At 53.6% G+C, this 20485-nt stretch overlaps 1 protein-coding gene across 1 annotated transcript; it reads left to right on the plus strand.

The window, feature by feature from the left end:
* The first annotated feature begins 1539 nt into the window (after nucleotides 1–1539).
* BRSK1 (BR serine/threonine kinase 1) lies at nucleotides 1540–20484 on the plus strand. The gene is made up of 19 exons (XM_012642997.1): nucleotides 1540–1636; nucleotides 1847–1941; nucleotides 2046–2131; nucleotides 3943–4083; nucleotides 7208–7324; nucleotides 7409–7442; nucleotides 7527–7595; nucleotides 11148–11294; nucleotides 12367–12398; nucleotides 12799–12969; nucleotides 13457–13554; nucleotides 13823–13982; nucleotides 14212–14272; nucleotides 14667–15036; nucleotides 15452–15500; nucleotides 15593–15716; nucleotides 16410–16608; nucleotides 17742–17831; nucleotides 20155–20484. Exons 1-19 carry the CDS (start codon nucleotides 1540–1542, stop codon nucleotides 20310–20312), a joined length of 2298 nt encoding a protein of 765 aa, XP_012498451.1. The 3' UTR covers nucleotides 20313–20484.
* The last annotated feature ends 1 nt before the right edge of the window (nucleotide 20485 follows it).

Genomic DNA, 20485 nt, shown 5'->3' on the forward strand with positions numbered 1-20485 from the left:
GGACAGACAGGTGAGCCTAGCGGGAGGGGACACCTGGGGAGGGGGCAAGGTGGAGGCTGGGGCAGAGGGCGGGATTCATAGGTATTTAAAGGGCAGGGGCTGGCTGCCCAGACTCCTGTGTCCCTCATAGAGAAGGGACTTGGGATCCAGACTCCTGGGTCCCCAGGATGGAGGAGGATGGGGGCTTAGACTCTGGGGTCCTGGAGGAGAAGGGACTGAGGGCCCAGATTCCGGGGTCTGAGGGAGGAGGGGCTGGGGACCTGAACCTCTGGGTCCCAGGGAGGAGGGGCTGGGGGCCTGACCCCTGGGTCTCAGGGAGGAGGAGGGGGGACCTGGACCCCTACGTCTGGGGGTGGGGGTTGGGCCCAAATGCTCCAACCTCATAGGGGCAGAGGTTGGAGGGGGCTCCAGGGCACAGTGGAAAGGAGGCCGGCCTGCAGCAGTGGGGACCGGGCTGGGACGGGCAGCAAGGCCCTTGCTGCAGTACGGCTGCAGGCTGCAGGCTGGCGCCTGGCGCGGAGGTGCGACCATCCTGGGAAGCTGTCCCTCCCCACTGGCCTCGGGCCTGGGAGGGCCGCCCGCTGTCCAGGCAGCAAGTCGGGCTGACAGGGGCACTGAGGCAGGGGCCATGGGACCTGCAGCATTCGCCCCCTCCTCTGGCATGCCAGCTCAGTGTGAGAGCAGAAGGGAGAGGTGGAAAGATGGGCTGTAACGGGCACATCCCCCAGGAGTGGCTGTGGAAAGGGGGTTCGTCCTTTGCTGTTGCTAAACACTGTCCACTGGCCGCAGCCTCTCTCCTGCCGGGTGCATGGTGGGTGGAGGCGAGATGGGAGCTGATCCAGTGTCCCAGGCAGTGGATCCAGAGATGGGCCTGGGGTCCCCAAAAAACTGAGGGCCAGCACCTGCAGGAGTGGGGACCAGGCCAAGACTGGAAGCTGAGGCACTTAGGAAAGGGAGAGCGTCAGACCCCCAGATCCCCGTGGCAAGAGTGTGAAGGTGTTGCTGACCTGAATTCTGAGTTACAGGGGACAAGGGGTCAGAGGCCTGGAGGAGGTCTGAGGGAGGAGGGGCTGGGCCCGGACTCCTGGGTCTAAGGGAGGAGGGCTGGGTCTGTGGCTTTGGGGATTCAGGTCATAGGATCAAGGATCCTGAGTAGAGGGGTGGGTAGGGGTCTGGACATACCCTTGGGGGGTGTGTGTGTTCAGCCAGGGCTGCTATTGAAAGAAAATTGGAGAAGGGGGTGGAGGGCTCAGGGTCTGGGAGGAGGTGAGAAGGTGGTTTGGGGAGGGGTCAAATGTGAGACTATATCCTTGAGAGATGGGGTTTCAAAAAGATTGAAAGGCAGAGAATTCAGGTGATGGGGCGAGAGAAGGAGAGAGAAAGAGGCTTGAAGGAGGCAGTTTGGGGGAGATACAAGTGTGGAGGCACAGTGAGGGAAGAGTGTGTGACAGGAACAAGGGCACACGAGGACGGAGGACAGGACACAGGACGGAGTGACAATCCCAGGCTGGCCGGTGACAGGGATGAGCAGATGGGCAGATGGTCGACCTGAAGGAACGGAGCTGGGCAACGAGGAGCGGAAAGGGATTGTGTACTGTGGAAAGTGGGCCCCGGAGTTTGGGTCAGGGTGATTCGGGTCAGGGTGATTCGGGTCAGGGTGATTCGGGCCGTGGTTGAACAGCGAGCAGGGGAAGGAGGAGGAGACAGGGTGGTACAGGGGGACTTAGGAGCCAGGGAGGAAGGGGCTCAAGGAGAACACCACACTTTTTTTTATTATTATTTGTTTTTGTTCTTTTGCTCATGATTTTGAAATGTTAAATCGCACATTGTCAACCTACTCCCCCAGGGCTGGTTAAACTCGGGGTACACTGCATCACGGGTCAGAAGGTCGCCATCAAGATCGTGAACCGGGAGAAGTTGTCCGAGTCGGTGCTGATGAAGGTGTGTGCGCAGCGGGAATCCTTTGGGGTGGAGGGGCAAGGCGCAAGTAGAGAGGCCACGCTGACCTCTGTTCCTGTGCCCCACCTTCCTCCCTTGCCCCTCAGGTGGAGCGGGAGATCGCCATCCTGAAGCTCATTGAACACCCTCACGTCCTCAAGCTCCACGACGTCTACGAGAACAAGAAATATTTGTAGGTATTTATAGACACCCAGCCCTCCTCCCCATCCTCCCTTTCCAAGGTACTAGGGTGGGACTCTTCCAGACACAGAGCCTAGGTGGGCCTGGGGAAACGTCAGCTCTCCAGGCCGGACCACTGAAGGCCTAATTCCCTCCCTGTTGCACAGGGACCCTGTGGCTCCCACGCTGACTTGGGCCTGATGCTAAGGGTCAGTGCACCTTGGCAACAGGACAGCCACACCTGAGTCATCCTGAGTGGGACACAGGCTGATCCTCCCACTGCTTCCCCAGTTCCTCACCCCGCTGCAATGCAGGGAATACTCTCCACTAGACAATCTGGATGCCCTCAGCCAGACCCAGTTTACTAAGGGCAGATACCCCTGTTTCTAAGGCAATGGGCCTACCAAATCTGGAAGGATCTTCCAGAACCCCTACTATGGAGCATTGGAAGACTCCTCTCCTCCCCCAGTATAACTTCGGGTGCCATCGCTGGACACCCAAACAATGGGCCTCCTTTAGGAGTTCTGAGTCAGTATCTCAAAGTCAATTACCCCCCAGGCAGGACGAGGGTGGGAGGGAGTCCAGCTGTCCAGGCTCCAGAGAATGGGCCTCTTTGTCCAGACTCTAGTGACCCAAAGGACAGCTGGACTGGGCAGAGGGAGAGGGGACAGCCCTCCTGCCCCCACCGAGTCCCCAGGATGAACTGACATCAACATCCATCAGATGCTGGGGCAGGTTTCCCTGGAAGGTCCCAGTGCTCATGGGAATTGTAGTTCTCCAGCTTTCCCCGGTGTGGCAGCAGGGACCGGTAGAGTTATCACTCCTACCCTGGGGTCAGTGGAGGGAGGGAGGGCCCAAGTGAGTTTATGCTTCATGCAGGAATCCCACTTGTCCAAGAGCTCATAGAAATTGAGCTTTTGTTTCCCAGGAGCTGATGGGAATTAAGAGTTTTAACCTCCCAGAGCCTGATGGGATTTGGAGTCTTTAGAACCCAAGTGGTTGATAGGAATTGGGACTCTCTATGTCCCAGAGGCTTATAGAAGTTGGGAATTTTTAGCCTGTCGTGGGCTGATGGGGGTTGTAGCCTTTTACCTCACAGAATTCGGCTTGGATTGTTGCACACTGCAATCCTTATTGCCCAAGAATGAATGAGAATTCAAGTTTCTTCATCTCAGAGGCTTATGGGAGTTAGAGGCTTGGCTTTCTGGGGCTAATAGGAATAGGGGGCCTTTATTTCCCAGGCTGTATAAGAATTGGGGTCCCTACCCTCCAGGTGCTAATGGAGTTGACTTATCTCCTGAAACAACTAAGATTCGAAGTATTGATCACCAATTCCTCACCCCACTGCACTGCGGGGAATACTCTACTAGACAATCTGGATGAAGTTGACATGGGGGGCTCCAATGCCCAGGGCTAATAGGAATTGAGTTTTGGTTTCCTAGAGACTAATGGGAATTGGAGTCTCTTCCTCCCAGGGATTGATGGGAATTGGAGTCTCTTCCTCCCAGGGATTGATGGGAATTGGAGTCTCATCCTCCTGGGGACTCATGGGAATTGCAGTCTCATCCTCCCAGGGGTTCATGAGAATTGGAGTCTCTTCTCCTCTCAGGGATTGATGGGAATTAGGGTCTTTTCCTCCCAGGAGACTCATGGGAATTAGAGTTTGTTCTTCCCAGGGACTCTTGGGAATTGGAATCTCTTCCTCCCAAGGGGCTCATGGTATTGGGGGGGTGTCCGCCTCCAGGTGCCAATAGGAGAGGGAGGTCAGACCCTTTGGTCCCCCACATGCCCCTTGCAGCCCTCTGCCCCCTCTGTGTCCCCCAGGTACCTGGTTCTGGAGCATGTCTCTGGGGGTGAGCTGTTTGACTACCTGGTAAAGAAGGGGAGACTGACACCCAAGGAGGCCCGGAAGTTCTTCCGCCAGATCGTGTCGGCACTGGACTTCTGCCATAGCTACTCCATCTGGTGAGGGGGCGGCTGAGGGGCAGGCCAAGCTGAGGACTGCCCAGAGGGCTGCCTTGGAAGGCACATGGAGTAGAAGCCAGTGTGGTCAGCCCCAAAACAAATCCTTTATCTTTTTTTAAATTATTGAGATATAACTCACATACCATAAAATCCCCCCTTTTAAAATGTGTAATTCTGTGGAGATTTATATATATATATTCACAGTGTTATACATCACTACTATGTAATTTTGGAACATTTTCATTACCATGCCCCCATTAGCAGTCACTCGCTATACCCCTGCTACCCGTATACCACTAATCTACGTTCTGTCCACATGGCTTTACCTATTCTGGACATTTCATATGAATGGAATCATACAGTATGGGGCCCTTTGTGACTAGCTTCTTTCACTTAGCAAAATGTCTTCAGGGTTCATCTGTGTTGTAGCATGTATCCATGCTTCATTCCTTTTCATGTCCGAATAATATTTCATCGTATGGATATAACACATTTGCTGATCCATTCTTCCACTGATGGACATTTTAGTTGTTTCCCCTTTTTGGCTATTATGAATAATATGGACATGTGAACACTCATGTACAAATTTTTGTGTGTACCTGTTTTCGATTCTCTTGGGTACATAACTAGGAGTGGAATTGCTAGGTCATATGATAACTCCATGTTTAGTCTTTTTTTTTTTTTTTTTGAGACAGAGTCTCGCTCTGTCACCATGGCTAGAGTGCAGTAGCATCATCATAGCTCACAGCAACCTCAAACTCCTGGGCTCAAGCAATCCTCCCGCCTCAGCCTCCTGAGTAGCTGGAACTACAGGCGCATACCACCGCACCCAGCTAATTTTTTCTATTTTTAGTAGATACGGGGTCTCACTCTTGCTCAGGCTGGTCGCGAACTCCTGACCTCAAGCAATTCTCCCACCTCGGCCTCCCAGAGTGCTAGGATTACAGGCATGAGCCACTGTGCCCAGCCTGTGTTTAGCCTTTTGAGGGACTGCCAGATTGTTTACCAAAGTGGCTTCACCATTTTGCATTCCTGTTAACCATGTATGAAGGTTCCAATCTCCACACATCCTCGCCAACACCTGCTATTATCTGTCTTTTTGATTATAGCAATCCTAGTGGATGTGAAGTGGTATCAAATTGTGGTTTTCCTTTGCATTTCCCTAATGATTTTTGATTTGAAACATCTTTTTATGTGCTTATTGGCCATTTACATGTCTTCTTTGGAGAAATGTCCATTCAGATTCTTTGCCCATTTTTAATTATTTTTTTAAATTTAGTTTTTTTTATTACTGATTTGTAACAATTCTTTATTCTAGGAGTAAAGAGGATAAGATAAGAGATACCTCTAGTAATAACTCCTAATAAATACTTCTCCTAGGAACAAATCTTTCATCAATGTATGTTTTTAAACTATTTTCTCCTGTCTGTGACGTGTTTTTACATTGTTATAACAATGTTTTGTGAAAAGTAAAAGGTTTTAATTTTTATAAGCTCTAGTTTATTGATTTTTTTTTCTTTCTTTTTTTTTTTTTTTAATTCTTAAAGACAGGGTCTCACTCTGTCACCCAGGCTGGAATGCACTGGCACCATAATAGCTCACTGTAGCCTCAAACTCCTGGGCTCAAGCCATCCTCCTGCCTTAGCCTCCCAAATAGCTAGGACTACAGGTGCATGCCACCATGCTCAGCTGATTTTTTCTTTTATAGTTCATGGTTTTTCCGTCTTATTTAAGAAATCTTTGCCCAACTCAAGGTCGCTAAGAGTTTCTTCTGTGTTTTCTTCTAGAAGTTATATAGTTTGAGCTCTTGCAGTTAGATCTGGGATCTATTTCAGGTTAATTTTAGTATATGGTGTGAAGCAAAGACTGATGAGGCTTTTTGTTTGTTTGTTTGTATATGAGCATCCATTTAAAAAGATTATCTTTTCCTTATTGAATTGCCTTCAGTCCCTAAAACAAGATATTAAATATGCAATATTTTCATGATTAATTAAGGTGCAAAATGGATGCCTTCATCTTTTAGCCTCCTTTATTTGCACATCTCCCCCTCTGGGATGTGTTTTTAGCACCAGGGTGGGGATAACGGCGGAGGGGCTCAGACTTGGGATGCTCAGATTTGGGGTAAAACTTGGTGATAAAAAGGCGGCCTATTTAAATTTTCAATACCTCCCTGTTGGCAAGACAGTGTCAAAACCCTGACATTGAGAGCTCTGACCTCTAGGGGGCGATATTCAACATACTTAGCAAGGAACATGACCCAGTTACTGACCACTCCAAATAGGGCAGCGCCCCCTCTCCCCGAACATCAACCCCTTAAGTCTTGTGGCATTTGGTCCATGGGTACAAGGGTCTCGAGGGAGGAGCCAGTGACTGGCTAGGGCTGGCGGTATTTTTTTACTATTCAGTATGAAAATATTTTTATATTTTAAGAACCAGTTCAATAGCAGCTCTACTTGCCTCAAAATGTCTCACTTTATACATATTCAAATACTTGTAGATAAAATGACACCCTGTCTGAGATCTCCTACAGAATAATGCAGGGTGGGGGGGCTACGCAGGGACATAAATGAGATAAGATTGGCCCTGGGTTGATAATGGGTGAAGCAGGGAGATGGTCTAAGGGGCCTCTTTACAGTCTTCTCTCCACTTTTTATTTTTATTTTTAAATTTTGTTTTGAAATCTTTAGAACCTGTGATCTTCTATCCACTTTGGGGCATGTTTGTGATTGTCCATCCTAAAAAGTTTCCCAAGCCAGGCGAGGTGGCGCAAGCCTGTAGTCCCAGCTACTCGGGAGGCTGAGGCAGGAGGATCGCTTGAGCCCAGGAGTTTGAGGTTGCAGTGAACTAGGATAATGCCACTGCACTCTAGCCCAGGCAACAGAGCAAGACCCTATCTCAAACATATATGCATATATATATATACACACCAATGGGTGAATTTAAAAATAAGAGGAAAAAATATATTTAAAAAATAGACCAAAATAAATGAATGGTAATAAATGGTCTCTCCCTTTAAAAAAAAAAAACAAAAAGTTCTAGAGGTGTTCTGCCTTGAGAGATAGTGACTGGGGCCTGGGCCTCCTGGGAGGAAGGCAGAGGCCTGAGCTCCACGTGCCTGTCTCAGCCACAGAGACCTAAAGCCTGAGAACCTGCTTTTGGATGAGAAAAACAACATCCGCATTGCAGACTTTGGCATGGCGTCCCTGCAGGTGGGGGACAGCCTCCTGGAGACCAGCTGCGGGTGAGTGGGGGGCCTGGCCCCCCGAGTCCCTGGGGAGGGGGTTAGAAGCTGGCTGGAAGCTCACACCACCTCTCTCTCTCTCAGGTCCCCCCATTACGCATGTCCAGAGGTGATCAAGGTGAGTAAGGGGCGGGGGACCGGGGGGGCAGGGGGTGAACGCAGCAGTGGGGAGCGATGGAGTCACAACTGTCCTCCCTTCCAGGGGGAAAAGTACGATGGCCGCCGCGCAGACATGTGGAGCTGTGGGGTGATCCTCTTCGCCCTGCTCGTTGTAAGTCACACTCCTGCCTCATTTCTAGAACAGTCCTGCCCGGTGGGCACACAGAACAATACTTCCCATTCTCACTCAGGGGTCATCTCCCCAGTATTTAACTAGTATTGGGAAATGCATTGCGTTCACAACCACACCAAAATCCACGAGCGCCCTCTCTGTGTCAGGGCTAAACTTGCACTCACAGAACTATGGGATGGTTGAGGCACAGCCCTCGGAAAGGGATGGGGCACCCAGGAGTACCTGGAGGGCTTGGAACTGTGGTTGTTTACCAGTTGATTTTAGGGTGTCGTGATATTGTAATAACTAGGACAACCAAATGGAGGTATCGGCTGGGCTTTCACCGCAGGCCCTTTGCACCTGCTCTTGTGCCTGGAACACTCTCCCATCCCTACCAGCCCTGTTGCTCTCAGCTCAATTGTAACTTCTCCAGGAAGCTTCCCCTGGGCCCTCTCCTCCCCCGACCCCATGAAGTCAGATCTGCCTGTGGTAGGCTGTCTTCTTCCCCGCAACTATGAGAGTTGTCATTGTGCAGTTTGTTGTATAGTCCTTTGCGTGGTATCTCCCTTCCTTTCTATGTCATAAGGTCCTCGAGGTCAGGGCTTTTGTCTTTGTTTTATTTCTTTTTGTCAGCTCGCCTTGGCAACCCCAGGGTTGACACATCGTAAGCCCCTGGTACACACGCATGGCATGAATAAATAAGCAGTTTACTCTAGGACGGGCACTGTTGCGAGCACATTATCTCAGGCAACTCTCTCAGCAGTCCCAGAGAGGGGAAGGGACTGGCCCATGGGCACACAGCTGATAAGAGGCAGGAGTGGGATTGTTGTTTGTTTTCTTAATCACAAGGCTCTGTGACCGACACGAGGGAGAACGAGGCTGACCTGGCACTGCCCTCCTCCTAGAGCTCAGAGCCCCATGGCGAGAGCAGCCGAGGTGCCTGGGAGGCCAGCTAAGAACATTCCAGACCTCAGCTCTTCTTCACACGATAGTTAAAGGCCCAGTTCTGGAGCCCAACCAGCTGAGCTCAACTTCCTGCTCCCTCACCTTGAGCAAGCAAGTCGCTTCCCTCAGTTTCCTCATCTGCACAATGGGAATAATTATAGTACCTACAATTGTGAGGGCTTAAATTAAATGTTACATGTTAAGCCCTTGGAGCAGTGCTCAATAATTATTATTAGTAGTTTATTACTATTACATTCAGTCCTCGTTATTTGCAGATTCCGTATTGGTGAATTCACCTACTCAATAACATTTATCTGTAACCCAGAATCAATACCTGGGTGCGTTCACGGTCGTTGGCAGACCTGCACAGAGCAGTGACGATTCAAGTCTCCAGCCTGAGCGCTGGTTCCCAGCTGAGGTCAGAGAGCCCCCTGCCTTTTTGGTTCGGCTTTCATCCTGTAAACAAACGTCCTTTTCACATTTTTGTGGGTTTTTTTTTTTTTTGCTGTGATGTCACTGTTTGAAACAGTCCCCAAACGTAGCACTTTCTGAAGTGCCTTCTAGTGTTCCTAAGCACGAGGAGGCTGGTATGTGCCTTGCAGAGAAAATCCAAGTGTTAGATGAGCTTCGTTCAGGAATGAGTACAGCGCTGTTGGGCCTGAGTTCGACACCAATGAAATAGTACGTATTAAAGGTGTCTTTAAATAGAAACACAAAGTTAAGTCATGATTGATAAAAGTGTCATGACCAGAGGGGCAAAGGAACGTACCTGTATTTCCTCCGGAAGCAATGCCTCATTATTCCCTAATTCACAGCTCATGGTGACTTCTCAGAGCAGAGCTACCAAGAATAACTAGACTCGGTTCTGTTGCTGTTGTTGTGTTGTTGTCGTTGTTATAATTTTTAATCCATGCCGTAGCCCTTCCTGGCAGGATCGCTATGTCCAATTCACAGAGGAGAGGAAACTGAGGGGTAGTGCTAGAGTGCCGGGCAGCCAGAAGTCAAAGCCAGGTGTCCTGACCCCAAGACAAGCATTCGGGGGTGCTCTCTCCTTTTCTCCCCCGATACACCCTGCATTCTCTGTCCACAGACCTCAGATACTGGAGCAACTGGGCATTTCCAACACCTGGAAAAGCTCTCAGAGACGCACACTGTCACCCCCTCGAGTTTTTGTCCGATGTTAACCCCTCCGAGGTCACCTTGGCCTCCTGTCCCTCTAACCCTTGCCTGATTCATTGGAAGCATTCCCACCGGCCTCATGGGAGATGTCCATCTGTTTGTCGTCTGTCTCCCCTCTAGAAGACAGTTCCACCACTGTGCTTAGTCACTGAGCATCTGGGGTGTGCCCAGCACCGTCCTAGGCAAAGCTCCTTGAGGACAGGGACGAGACTGTGTTCCCTGCACCGTCTTTGGTGGCTACACCAGAATGTGGGCTGTAGCAGGGGCGCGATCAGTTGCTGAACGCGTCACAACAGCTAACGCATGTACGGCCCCAGCCATGGGCCCAGCACTGCACTAAGTCAGCTGCTCCTGACACTGCTACTCCCCGTCACTGTTTTCAGAGCAGTTACTTGCCGGAGGTCACGCCACCCTATGCGTCAGAACAAGGATTCAAACCAAAGCAGGTGCCAGCTTTCCTACTCCTGACCCTGTGCCTACTGCCCCTCCAGGCATGTGACCAGCCACTACAGAACCTCGGGCACCCTCGCCACCACTCTCCCCTCTCCTCGGTCCCCTCCGACACCCTGGGGCCCCGCACAGGCTGCCATTGATCCCTCGAACGCACACTCTTGCATCCTGTACTGGTGTTCTGGGGCTGATGTCACAAATGACCACAGACTGGGTGGCTTGGCTTCAAACGACAGAAATGTATTCTCTCACAGTTCTGCGTCGGAAGTCAAAAATCAAGGTGTCAGCAGGGCCATGCCCCTTCTGAAGGCTCTAGGGAAGCATCCTGCCTCTTCTAGTTCTGGTGTCTCGGTGTCCTTGGTGTAGCCGTAGCTGCGTCGCTCCGATCTCCGCCTCCACCGTCACATGTCTTTCTTCCTGCCTCTGCACCGCTCCCATCTTCTTATGAGGACGCCAGTCTTTGGGCTCAGGGCTCAGCTTCACTCAGGCCTCCGCTCCAGCTGTACCTGCCAGGAGAAGCGTCACTTAGTCGCTCCCTCACATCGCTATTTGTTCGCTTGCTCACCTGCTGTCTGCGGTGAGCAGCGTGAGCTGTACCCCGGCAGTGGCTTATTTTGTTCACTGCGGGATCCCTGACTCATAACAGATGCTCACCTTTTGTTGAATGAATGATTTCCCCTCCAGAAACTGGTCTGGGGAGAAACCTGTTTTTAAAGAATGGCGTCCACTGCAGCCCCAGCCTCTTGAGCGCAGGCGCCAGGCTACTCCTTGCCAAATCCTTGCTCTGCCACTTAGGAGCTAGGTGGCCTTGAGCAAATTGCTGAGCCTCTCTGTGCCTCAGTTTCCCCACTCATAAAATGGAGGCAAAAGTGGTTCTCTACCTCCTGTGCTTGTGGTGAAGGTTAAATGCGTTAACGCCTGCGAAGTGCTTACAATCTGTAAGCCCTGTGTAAGGGGTCCTGGTTCTCTCTTGCCCAGGGGGCTCTGCCCTTCGATGATGACAACCTCCGCCAGCTGCTGGAGAAGGTGAAGCGAGGCGTCTTCCACATGCCCCACTTCATTCCTCCAGACTGCCAGAGCCTCCTGAGGGGCATGATCGAAGTGGAGCCCGAAAAAAGGCTCAGCGTGAGTTGGGGGAACTGGCGGAGGGGGAGGACTGGGCTATGAGCACAGAACACCTGTCAACGGAAAAAAAGACCGAACTCTGTAAAATAATTTTAAAGAGATTTACTCTGAACCAAATTTTAGGACCATGACCCAGAGCCACGCCCAAGAGGTCTTGAGCAGTGGACTCGCAGAGGTTGGGTCACAGTTTGGTTTTATACATTTCAGGGAGACAGGGGTTACAGGTGAAGTCATAAATCAATATGTGGGAAGCATACATTGGTTTGGCCCAAAAAGATGGGCCATCTTGAAGCTGGGGCTTACAGGTTATAGGTGGGTTAAAAGATTCTTTGACCTGTAATTGGTTAAAGACATGAAGCTTTGTCTAGAGGCTTGGAATGTTTCAACATAAGGAGCTCTTTATCAGAGATAAGCCACTGGACATAGATTTGTTGTGTAAATTGAGGACCTGCAGGTGTGTCTTGCATACCCTTAGGCCTGTTAATGGGTTACAAAGGCTGTCCCCAAGAAGGGAGGGGGGCATGATAAGGCATGTCTGACCTCCTTCCTCCTGGCAGGCAATTTAGTTTTAGGATATTCCTTTGGTCACGAGGGGTTCCATTTAGTCAGCCGGTGGCAGGGGTGAGCCTTAAAATTTTATTTTAGTTCGCATACCCAAGGGAGTCATGGCGACTGGGGTGACTGGGGTCGCTGGCTTAGCCGCAGCCCAAGGTCCGGCAAAGCCTCCTGCTCACAACCCGCGTGGAGTCCACGCAACAGTGGACCCAGGAGTCCCAGGCAGTGAGAGAGCGCATGCGTGGATCGGCCCTTCTGAGAAGCCGCGGAGGGGGCAGGATGACACTGCGCATGCGGAAAACTAGAGCCGCCTGGCCCAGTAGTCAGAGACTGCGCGTGCGCATGGCGATGCGCTCCGTCACCACTAGGGGGAGCCCTGATGTGTCATCCTGCCCCTAGTGGGGGTCGGGGGGATGCATGGTTAGGGACCCCCAAATCCACCCTAGTCAGCTTTCATTGCCCGCAAACGTGTGCATACTACCTTACTTCTGCTTCTCTACGACCTACTCCCTCACAGCTGGAGCAAATTCAGAAACATCCTTGGTACCTGTGAGTATGGGGTAACTGGGCACTGGGGTCCCTGGGGGAGTAGGGGTAGGGGCCAAAGCAGGACAGGAGGCTGGGGGTGGGATGCCAGGGCTCCTGAATGACGAGGGGCTGGGCACTTGGACTTCTGGGTCCTGGGGGAAGAGGACACAGCTGGAGAAGGGGTCTGGGGGCCAGAGTGAGGAGGGGGCTAGGCTCAGAGTCCAGGACTCCTGGGTCCGAGGGAGAAGGGGCTGGGGGAACCTCTAGATCTGCGGGAAGAGGGGCTGGAGACTGGACCCCTGGGTCTGAGGGAGGAGGGGCTGGGGGCCAGGACTCCTGGGTTTCTTAGAGTGAAGGCTGGGGGCCCAGAACCCTTGAGTCTTAGCGGCCGGTTCCCAGTGACGTTTCTCCCCCTCCCCAGAGGCGGGAAACACGAGCCGGACCCGTGCCTGGAGCCAGCCCCTGGCCGCCGGGTAGCCATGCGAAGCCTGCCATCCAACGGAGAGTTGGACCCCGACGTCCTAGAGAGCATGGCGTCGCTGGGTTGCTTCAGGGACCGTGAGCGGCTGCACCGTGAGCTGCGCAGTGAGGAGTAAGACCCCAAGACCCCCGCACACACACACACACGTGGGATGAGCTGCCACAACAGGACCTCGCGCACGCGCAGACCAGGCAGGGCGCAGCAACCTGGGACCTGGTGGGGCGTGACGTAAAAGCTCCCTCCTCTGCGGGGCCAGCGGGGAGAAGGTAGAGGAATATGCTGAGAAAGTATTCATAGACGCTGAGACAGACTTAGACGGCCCCTTACATAGTGCTTACAAATAGTAAGTGCCCGAATGTTAGGTATTATGTAATATTATTGTTATTATTATTGAGTAAAACAACGCTGAGAGGTACCTTGAGCCAAAGGAAACCAATGATTTTGATACCTAGAAAAATGGAAGTATAGACAGAAATCCTGGATGGGACTGAGCCCAGAGAGCCACAGCCACTGGGAGCAGACGAGACGTCCTCTGGGCACTGATTTCTGACCTCGATCTTCTCCTACCCCCTTCCACCCCCACCACCCCCCATCTTAGGGAGAACCAAGAAAAGATGATATATTATCTGCTTTTGGATCGGAAGGAGCGGTATCCCAGCTGCGAGGACCAGGATCTGCCTCCCCGGAATGATGTTGGTGAGAAGACAGGGCTCGGGGGCCAGACACCGGGGTCCTGAGAGGGGAAGAGGCTGGGAACCCAGACCCCAGGGTTCTCGAAGGAAGAAAGGGCTGCAGGCTGTGAGCTTCTGAGTTCAGACTGCTTGATTTTCTCCATGACATTTATCAAAACCCCTCTCCACTCTGGGCCTCAGTTTCCCCAGCTGTGCAGTTTACAAGGAAGTCGTATAAGTGTCGTGTGCATCTGGGCGAATCCACTGATTGGGTTGAAACTCTCGTCCCTCAGACCCACCCCGAAAGCGTGTGGATTCCCCCATGCTGAGCCGTCACGGGAAGCGGCGGCCAGAGCGGAAGTCCATGGAAGTCCTAAGCATCACCGATGCCGGGGGTGGTGGCTCTCCCGTACCCACCCGACGGGCCTTGGAGATGGCCCAGCACAGCCAGAGGTGGGAGCCCCTATCTCTTCCGGAGGGATCCACAGTCCCGGGTAGAGAGGGAGTTCAGGATTCCAGCCCCAGCTCAACCTCAAATGTGCTGTGTGCTTGGGAAAGTCACCTCCTTTCTCTCATTTCCTCATCTGGAAGGACCGTGGAAGTGAGAGGACATCTGAGCCTTTTGAAACTTTGCCACCTGATTTGATTTTTTTTTTTTTTTTTTAATCTATCCTGGGAACAGATCCCGTAGCGTCAGTGGAGCTTCCACCGGTCTGTCCTCCAGCCCTCTAAGCAGCCCAAGGGTAAGACCAGGTCCCCAGTGGAATTAAGAAGGGATAAAGGGGCGGAGACACTGTGGAGCAAAGATTGAGCAGCAGAAGCTACAATTCACATGCAGCCTTGAGACGTTGCCTCCTCCCTAGAGGCCCAAAACCCAAGGCCTTAGTATCTCGGACCATTGGCCATTTTTTCCTCCTTATGACTGGGTTTTCAGTGAGTGTGATGGGTTCATTTATTCGTTTAACAAAAGTTGATTGAGCGCCTACTTTGTACTAGCCTCTTCGATAGAGGAAAGGCAGTAATTGGACTACAAGTCCCAGCATGCATCGGGCCAGCCTCTCCGAGGGGCGTCTGTGCAGAGTGGGGCCCCCACGGCCTTGGCTGTCCGCCTTCTCACCAGTCTGCGTTCCTCCACAGAGTCCGGTCTTTTCCTTCTCACCGGAGCCCGGGGCTAGAGATGAGGCCCGAGGCGGGGGCTCCCCGACTTCCAAAACGCAGACGCTGCCTTCCCGGGGCCCCAGAGGTGGGGGCACCGGGGAGCAGCCCCCGCCCCCCAGTGCCCGCTCCACACCCCTGCCCGGCCCTCCAGGATCCCCGCGCTCCTCCGGCGGGACCCCCTTGCACTCGCCCCTGCACACGCCCCGGGCCAGCCCCACTGGGACTCCGGGGACAACACCACCCCCTAGCCCAGGTGGCGGTGTCGGGGGAGCCGCCTGGAGGAGTCGCCTCAACTCCATCCGCAACAGCTTCCTGGGCTCCCCTCGCTTCCACCGGCGCAAGATGCAGGGTACGGAGGTGCAGAGGCTGGGGGCACGGACTCCTGGGTCCTAATGTGGGGAGGGGGCCAGTGGCTGAAAATCTGATCCCAGGGAGATCCTCCTGGGCTCTCCAGCGAGAAAGGGAATGGAGGCCTGGATTCCCACATTCTAAGAGAAGAGGGGCTTTCCTGGAGAGACGCAGGTGTGGGGAGACAGGACTTAGGGCCTCTATCTCTGGAGGGGGAGCCCATTTGAGGGACACGCCCCTTTTTGCTCTGGATCATCTCCCCATTGGCCCATGGCTTGTGAGCCCCGCCCCATGGGTGTGGCCTAACCAGGCCAAGTCTGGGGTCTGGAGCCCCTGTGGAGGAGACCGCAGGGCTGTGTGCTGCCACTAGGACGGGGGACAAGCGCTGACCACGTTCTCTCCCCTCCCCACACCAGTCCCCACTGCCGAGGAGATGTCCAGTTTGACGCCAGAGTCCTCTCCGGAGTGAGTCTACCAGGGAACGGAAGGGTGGGGAGGGAGAGGGTTTCATTCCTCGGCGCCCTCCTGACCTTACTCCAACCATCCCCTCCACTCAGGCTGGCAAAACGCTCCTGGTTTGGGAATTTCATCTCCTTGGACAAAGAAGAACAAATATTCCTCGTGCTAAAGGACAAACCTCTCAGCAGCATCAAAGCAGACATAGTCCATGCCTTCCTGTCGGTGAGGGTTCCCCGTGCGCCTGGCCACCCCAGAACGACAAACCCCGGCAGCCGCTGGGGTTCGCCACCTTCTCGTTGGCCTGCCTTCCTCCTGGGCTCTGGGATCGGTAGTTTTCCAGCCAGAGTTGGGTTCTGTCGGTGAGGGACAGGGAGGAAAGGTTTGTTGTGCCCAGAGGCCTGGAGGTGGTGAAATAGAATCCTGAATTGCAGTTTCCCAGATACTAGTGCCCCTGAGGTTGGTGAGTTACCATTCCCCGTTATCAGGTTCTAGATCAGCAGAAGAAACTACTTTTCCCAGCAGACTTTAGGGCTGCCCGCTGCCAGTCCTGGGGTTCTTTGCTTTAGGAGCTGAAGGGACTCACAGTTTTGGAGACAGATGGGGCTGGCTTATGGGCAGTATTTGTGGAGGGAAGGAGGGAGAAGTGTGTTTCATGTGGTCTTAGAGCTTGGGGCTGTCCCTACATGTAAGAATCCTTGTGAACTTGGGATTCAGTGGTTCAGCCATTCCTCTGATATCCTGTTTATAGGACAGAGGAAACTACAAGTCCCAGCAGGCAATGGGGCCTCCCATACCTTTTTTGTTATTCTTTCCACCAGTGACTGATGGGATTTGTAGTTTCTTGGCCAGAGCTGTTGTGGGGTTGGTTATCTAGTCCCTGAACTCACCCTATCCTTGTGTTCCCACCTCTCTCAGATCCCCAGCCTGAGTCACAGTGTGCTGTCACAGACCAGCTTCAGGGCCGAGTACAAGGCCAGCGGTGGCCCCTCCGTCTTCCAGAAGCCCGTCCGCTTCCAGGTGGACATCAGCTCCTCTGAGGGCCCAGAGCCCTCCCCCCGACGGGACGGCAGTGGGGGTGGTGGCATCTACTCTGTCACTTTTACTCTCATCTCCGGTGAGTTCTTGACTAGACTGCCCCACACCCAGGGTTTGGGATGTTCACAAGGCCAGGAGTGCAGCAAGAGGCAGGAGGACGTGGTGCTCAGCTGGTGCCGACTCTGTGAGCATCCTGCTCACACAGACCCCCACATCCTTCCCCATTCTCTCATTGACCTCTAGCGGGTATTTACAGGGTAAATAATGAACGCATTATTTCATGGAGGCTTCCAAGCAGCTTAGGTGTTAGTAATCACCAGTTTTACAGAGGAGAAAACTGAGTCCTAGAGAGATAAATGGACTTGACTAAAGTGACACAATAAACTGTGGCAGAGCTGGGGCTCAACCCAGGCCTCCTGACCTCACGGGAGAGGGCAGAGCTCTTCCTGCTGCTTTAAGATCATAGATCAAAAGGGCGAAGACACAGCATGCTGATGTCTAATTAATCAGTCCAGCCTGGGCAGACATCACCAACCGATCCCAGCACGTCTTCCTGCCCAGCCTGTCTGCAGCCTCCACCCCAGGCAGCCACGACCAATCCAAAGTTGGCACAAGAGATAAAAACCACAGCAATACCTCACTTCCAATTCTGCTTGCTTCCTAAGTCCTAATAGGGGGAGTTTGGATAATGAGGGATACCTCTGCTCTCCTTGTCGTGAATTGTAGTGTGTCACTGCCAGGAGACGAGTTTGCTCCAAAGATTTCTAAACCAGGATGCTGTGCGACACTGCGATGGATGTTCCATCAACAAAACCGATTATGGCGCTGTTATTTTTCTTTCCCCCTTAAAGACTAATACGCAGACCTTTCTTAATTTTAGACCTTTTTCTCACATTTATTTTCTTACATTTCTGGCCCTACATGGCCTCAACTAGAAACTAACAAGCAGTGGCATCTATTTAAATAGCAACTGATGCCTGTTGTTATTTTCAGTTGAAGATATCTGAGTTTGACAGTGGTTCTTAACTAGCAACACAGAGACCCATCTGCAAACTATGAATTTATGCCGGCCCCAGCAGAGCAGGGGAAACTGAGATGCAGAGGAGAGGAGAGTCATTTGCTTGGTGGAGAGAGTGGGTTCTGCAGGCCGGGAGGGCCTTCCCTGTCCGCGACCCCCAGTCAGCCTATTCCCCTGCCCGCCGGTCACTCCAGGTCCCAGCCGTCGGTTCAAGCGAGTGGTGGAGACCATCCAGGCACAGCTGCTGAGCACTCACGACCAGCCCTCCGTGCAGGCTCTGGCAGGTGGGTGGCGGGGGCTGGAGGTGGGAGACATCCTGTGTGACCCGGTTCTCCAGGATTTGGTTTGCAGAGGAGGCCAGTCTTGCTGAGGACTTCCCTGCACTGTTGCCAGCAGGTTCCCCAAGGCTGGAGCCTGAGAAGGAACTCGCTAGCTACCTGGAGACTGGCCTCCAGGGGTCCCTAAGAGAATGAGGGGTGACCAACCATCTCGGTTTACCTGGAACCAAGGCGGGTTTGTGGGATGCAGGACTTTGAGTCTAAAACCAGGACAAATTGGTCACCTTCTTCGCAGGACTCAGGCCCCACCTCACCCTGTTGCTAGGGCTAACAGTCCCTAGCAACCGGGATTGTAAGCTGAGTTCATAGGGAGTGTGTAGGATCTGTGCTCCATGGGGTTGGGCCTCCCTGGGCCCACCAGCTCGTCATCGGTGAGTGGAATTCCCCAGCAACCAGGGACAGTGCAGGGGTCAGGCCTCTGCTGGGTTTGTTACTAAGGTGTCTTAGTCCCTTGAGGCTGCTATAAGAAAAATACCACAGACTGGGTGGCTTCTAAACGACAGAAATTTATTTCTCACAGTTCTGGAGTCTGGGAAGTCCAAGACCAAGGCACTGGCATATTCGATATCTGGTGAGGGCTGATTCCTGGTTCATAGATGGCACCTTCTAGGTCCTCACATGGTGGAAGGGGCAAGGCAGCTCTCTGGGGCCTCCTGTATGAAGGCGCTAATCCCATTCCTGAGGGCTCCACCCTCATGACCCGATCACCTCCCAAAGGCCTGACCTCCTCAACCATCACCTTGGGGTTAGGATTTCAACTTAGGAATTTGGCAGGCACACAACATCCAACCAGAGGTAACCAGAATGCCTGAGGGAGGAGAGCTCTTGCCCCCCAAAACAGCCCTCATTTCTGAGACATGGTGACCCCTCCCCAAGGAACGGGGTCTCATAGGACAGAGTGAATTCAGGTGCTGGCCCCATTGCAGGGTGGGTGAGCACGCCATAGCCACCAGGAAACAGTTGCCTGCTCTGGGGGAGACGGGCAGCATCAGCCTTGCAGAGTTCACTGCTCCTTCTCAGACCCCTTGACCACCTTCCCCATGGAAGGGAGCAAGAGGGCAGGACCCAGCAATGAGGGCAGGATCCAGGGTGGCCTAGTCACCAGAACACTCTGGTGGGCATTTGGATGTGGACATCTTTGGGAGGGGGTGCGTCATCCATTGTACCACGGCCCCCCAGGGGACATTTGGCAATGTCTAGAGGCAATTTTGGTTGTCTCAACCAGGGAGGGCAGGGGTATGCCACTGGCATCTTGTGGGTAGCCCAGGGATGCCACAATTCACAGGACAGCCCCCCACGATAAAGGGCCGTCTGGGCCCCAAATGCCAATGGTGCCAAGGTAGAGAAACCTCATTGTCCATTGTGGTCACTAGGGGCAACCACAGAGCAAAGTAGGCCCACGGGACCCCATTGCCAAGGAAAACCGGCCTTCATGACCAGGGATCCCGAAAGGGGGCACAGCCTCAAAGATGTAGGACCAACAGCCCCCCGGGGCCTCAGCCACCTGTCTTGTATAGGAGAAGGGAGTGGGGGGACGGCCTCGGCCTTGGAGCCTGCCCTGGAGAAAGACAGCCTTGTTGGTTGCCATGGCAATGAGCCCCGCAGTCAGTTTCTCTCAAGAGCTGGGTCTCTGCCAGGGGACCTCAGATAGTGTCTCAGGCCCCCTGCACATTGCTAGGTGGCCGCCCAGCAACCAGTGTTTCCACAGCATTCCCCAAGAGGAAGTGGCCTCTGTCCGGGGAAGTCAGGCCCCACAAAAGGGGAACCGGGCAGGCATGCCCAGCTGGGAGGGCCTGAGACCCCCCAGTAGGCTCCTGTGGGCCCCATCCCCACGGAACATTTCTCCCTAACACCGGGGCAGCAGAGAGTAGGGGAGCCCCTCTGGCCACGAACCTATGTGCTGCCCGGCGTGTCCTGGCCAACAGCAACCAGAATGTCCGAGACTCTCCCACAGTCCGGCCAGCCGAGGCCTCACTTGGACTTACTTGGCCCCTTTCCCAAAGCCAAGAGAGTTGCAGGAGGCCTAGGGTGTGGCCCCCATTCTAGGAACACCAGGCCTTGTTGCTAGGTCGTGTGTCCCCCTAGCAATAGCTTCTGGAGGCTTCCAGCCCTGGTGATGGGGGATTTGACTGGGCCTCACCAGGGGTGTAGCTGGGGGCCTTGGGGGTCCCTGAAACCAACTGATAAGGAGACCCCACCCCATCTCCTGATGGCAGGAACCTCAACCCTGGGCTGCAGAGCCCACGTAAAACCTCTCCTTCCCTCACAGATGAGAAGAATGGGGCCCAGACCCGGCCCGCTGGTACCCCGCCCCGGAGCCTGCAGCCCCCGCCTGGCCGCCCTGACCCAGAGCTGAGCGGCTCTCCCCGCCGAGGCCCCCCCAAGGACAAGAAGCTCTTGGCCACCAACGGGACCCCTTTGCCCTGACCCCAGGGGGCCGGGGAAGGAGGGGCCCCCCCTCCACCCCCCTTCCCTGCCCCCCAACTGTGAATCTGTAAATAAGGCCCAAGGAATATGTCGGGAGGGGGGAGGACACAAAAACCGGCCTTGCCCTGCAGGGATGGGGCTCCAGGGGCCGTGCCCAACCGGGGTGGTTCTAA

The sequence above is a fragment of the Propithecus coquereli genome, unplaced genomic scaffold, assembly GCF_000956105.1.
Source record: "Propithecus coquereli isolate 6110/MARCELLA unplaced genomic scaffold, Pcoq_1.0 Scaffold193, whole genome shotgun sequence".
Classification (NCBI taxonomy): domain Eukaryota; kingdom Metazoa; phylum Chordata; class Mammalia; order Primates; family Indriidae; genus Propithecus; species Propithecus coquereli.

What these genes read in the sequence shown, in the direction of transcription:
- BRSK1 (XM_012642997.1), top strand. Translation starts at nt 1,540, where the DNA reads ATGGTCGACCTGAAGGAACGGAGCTGGGCAACGAGGAGCGGAAAGGGA. An exon ending in CATGTCCAGAGGTGATCAAG is followed by an intron (nt 7,443 to 7,526) that starts GTGAGTAAGGGG and finishes CCTCCCTTCCAG; the next exon opens with GGGGAAAAGTACGATGGCCG. An exon ending in CTCCGTGCAGGCTCTGGCAG is followed by an intron (nt 17,832 to 20,154) that starts GTGGGTGGCGGG and finishes CTTCCCTCACAG; the next exon opens with ATGAGAAGAATGGGGCCCAG.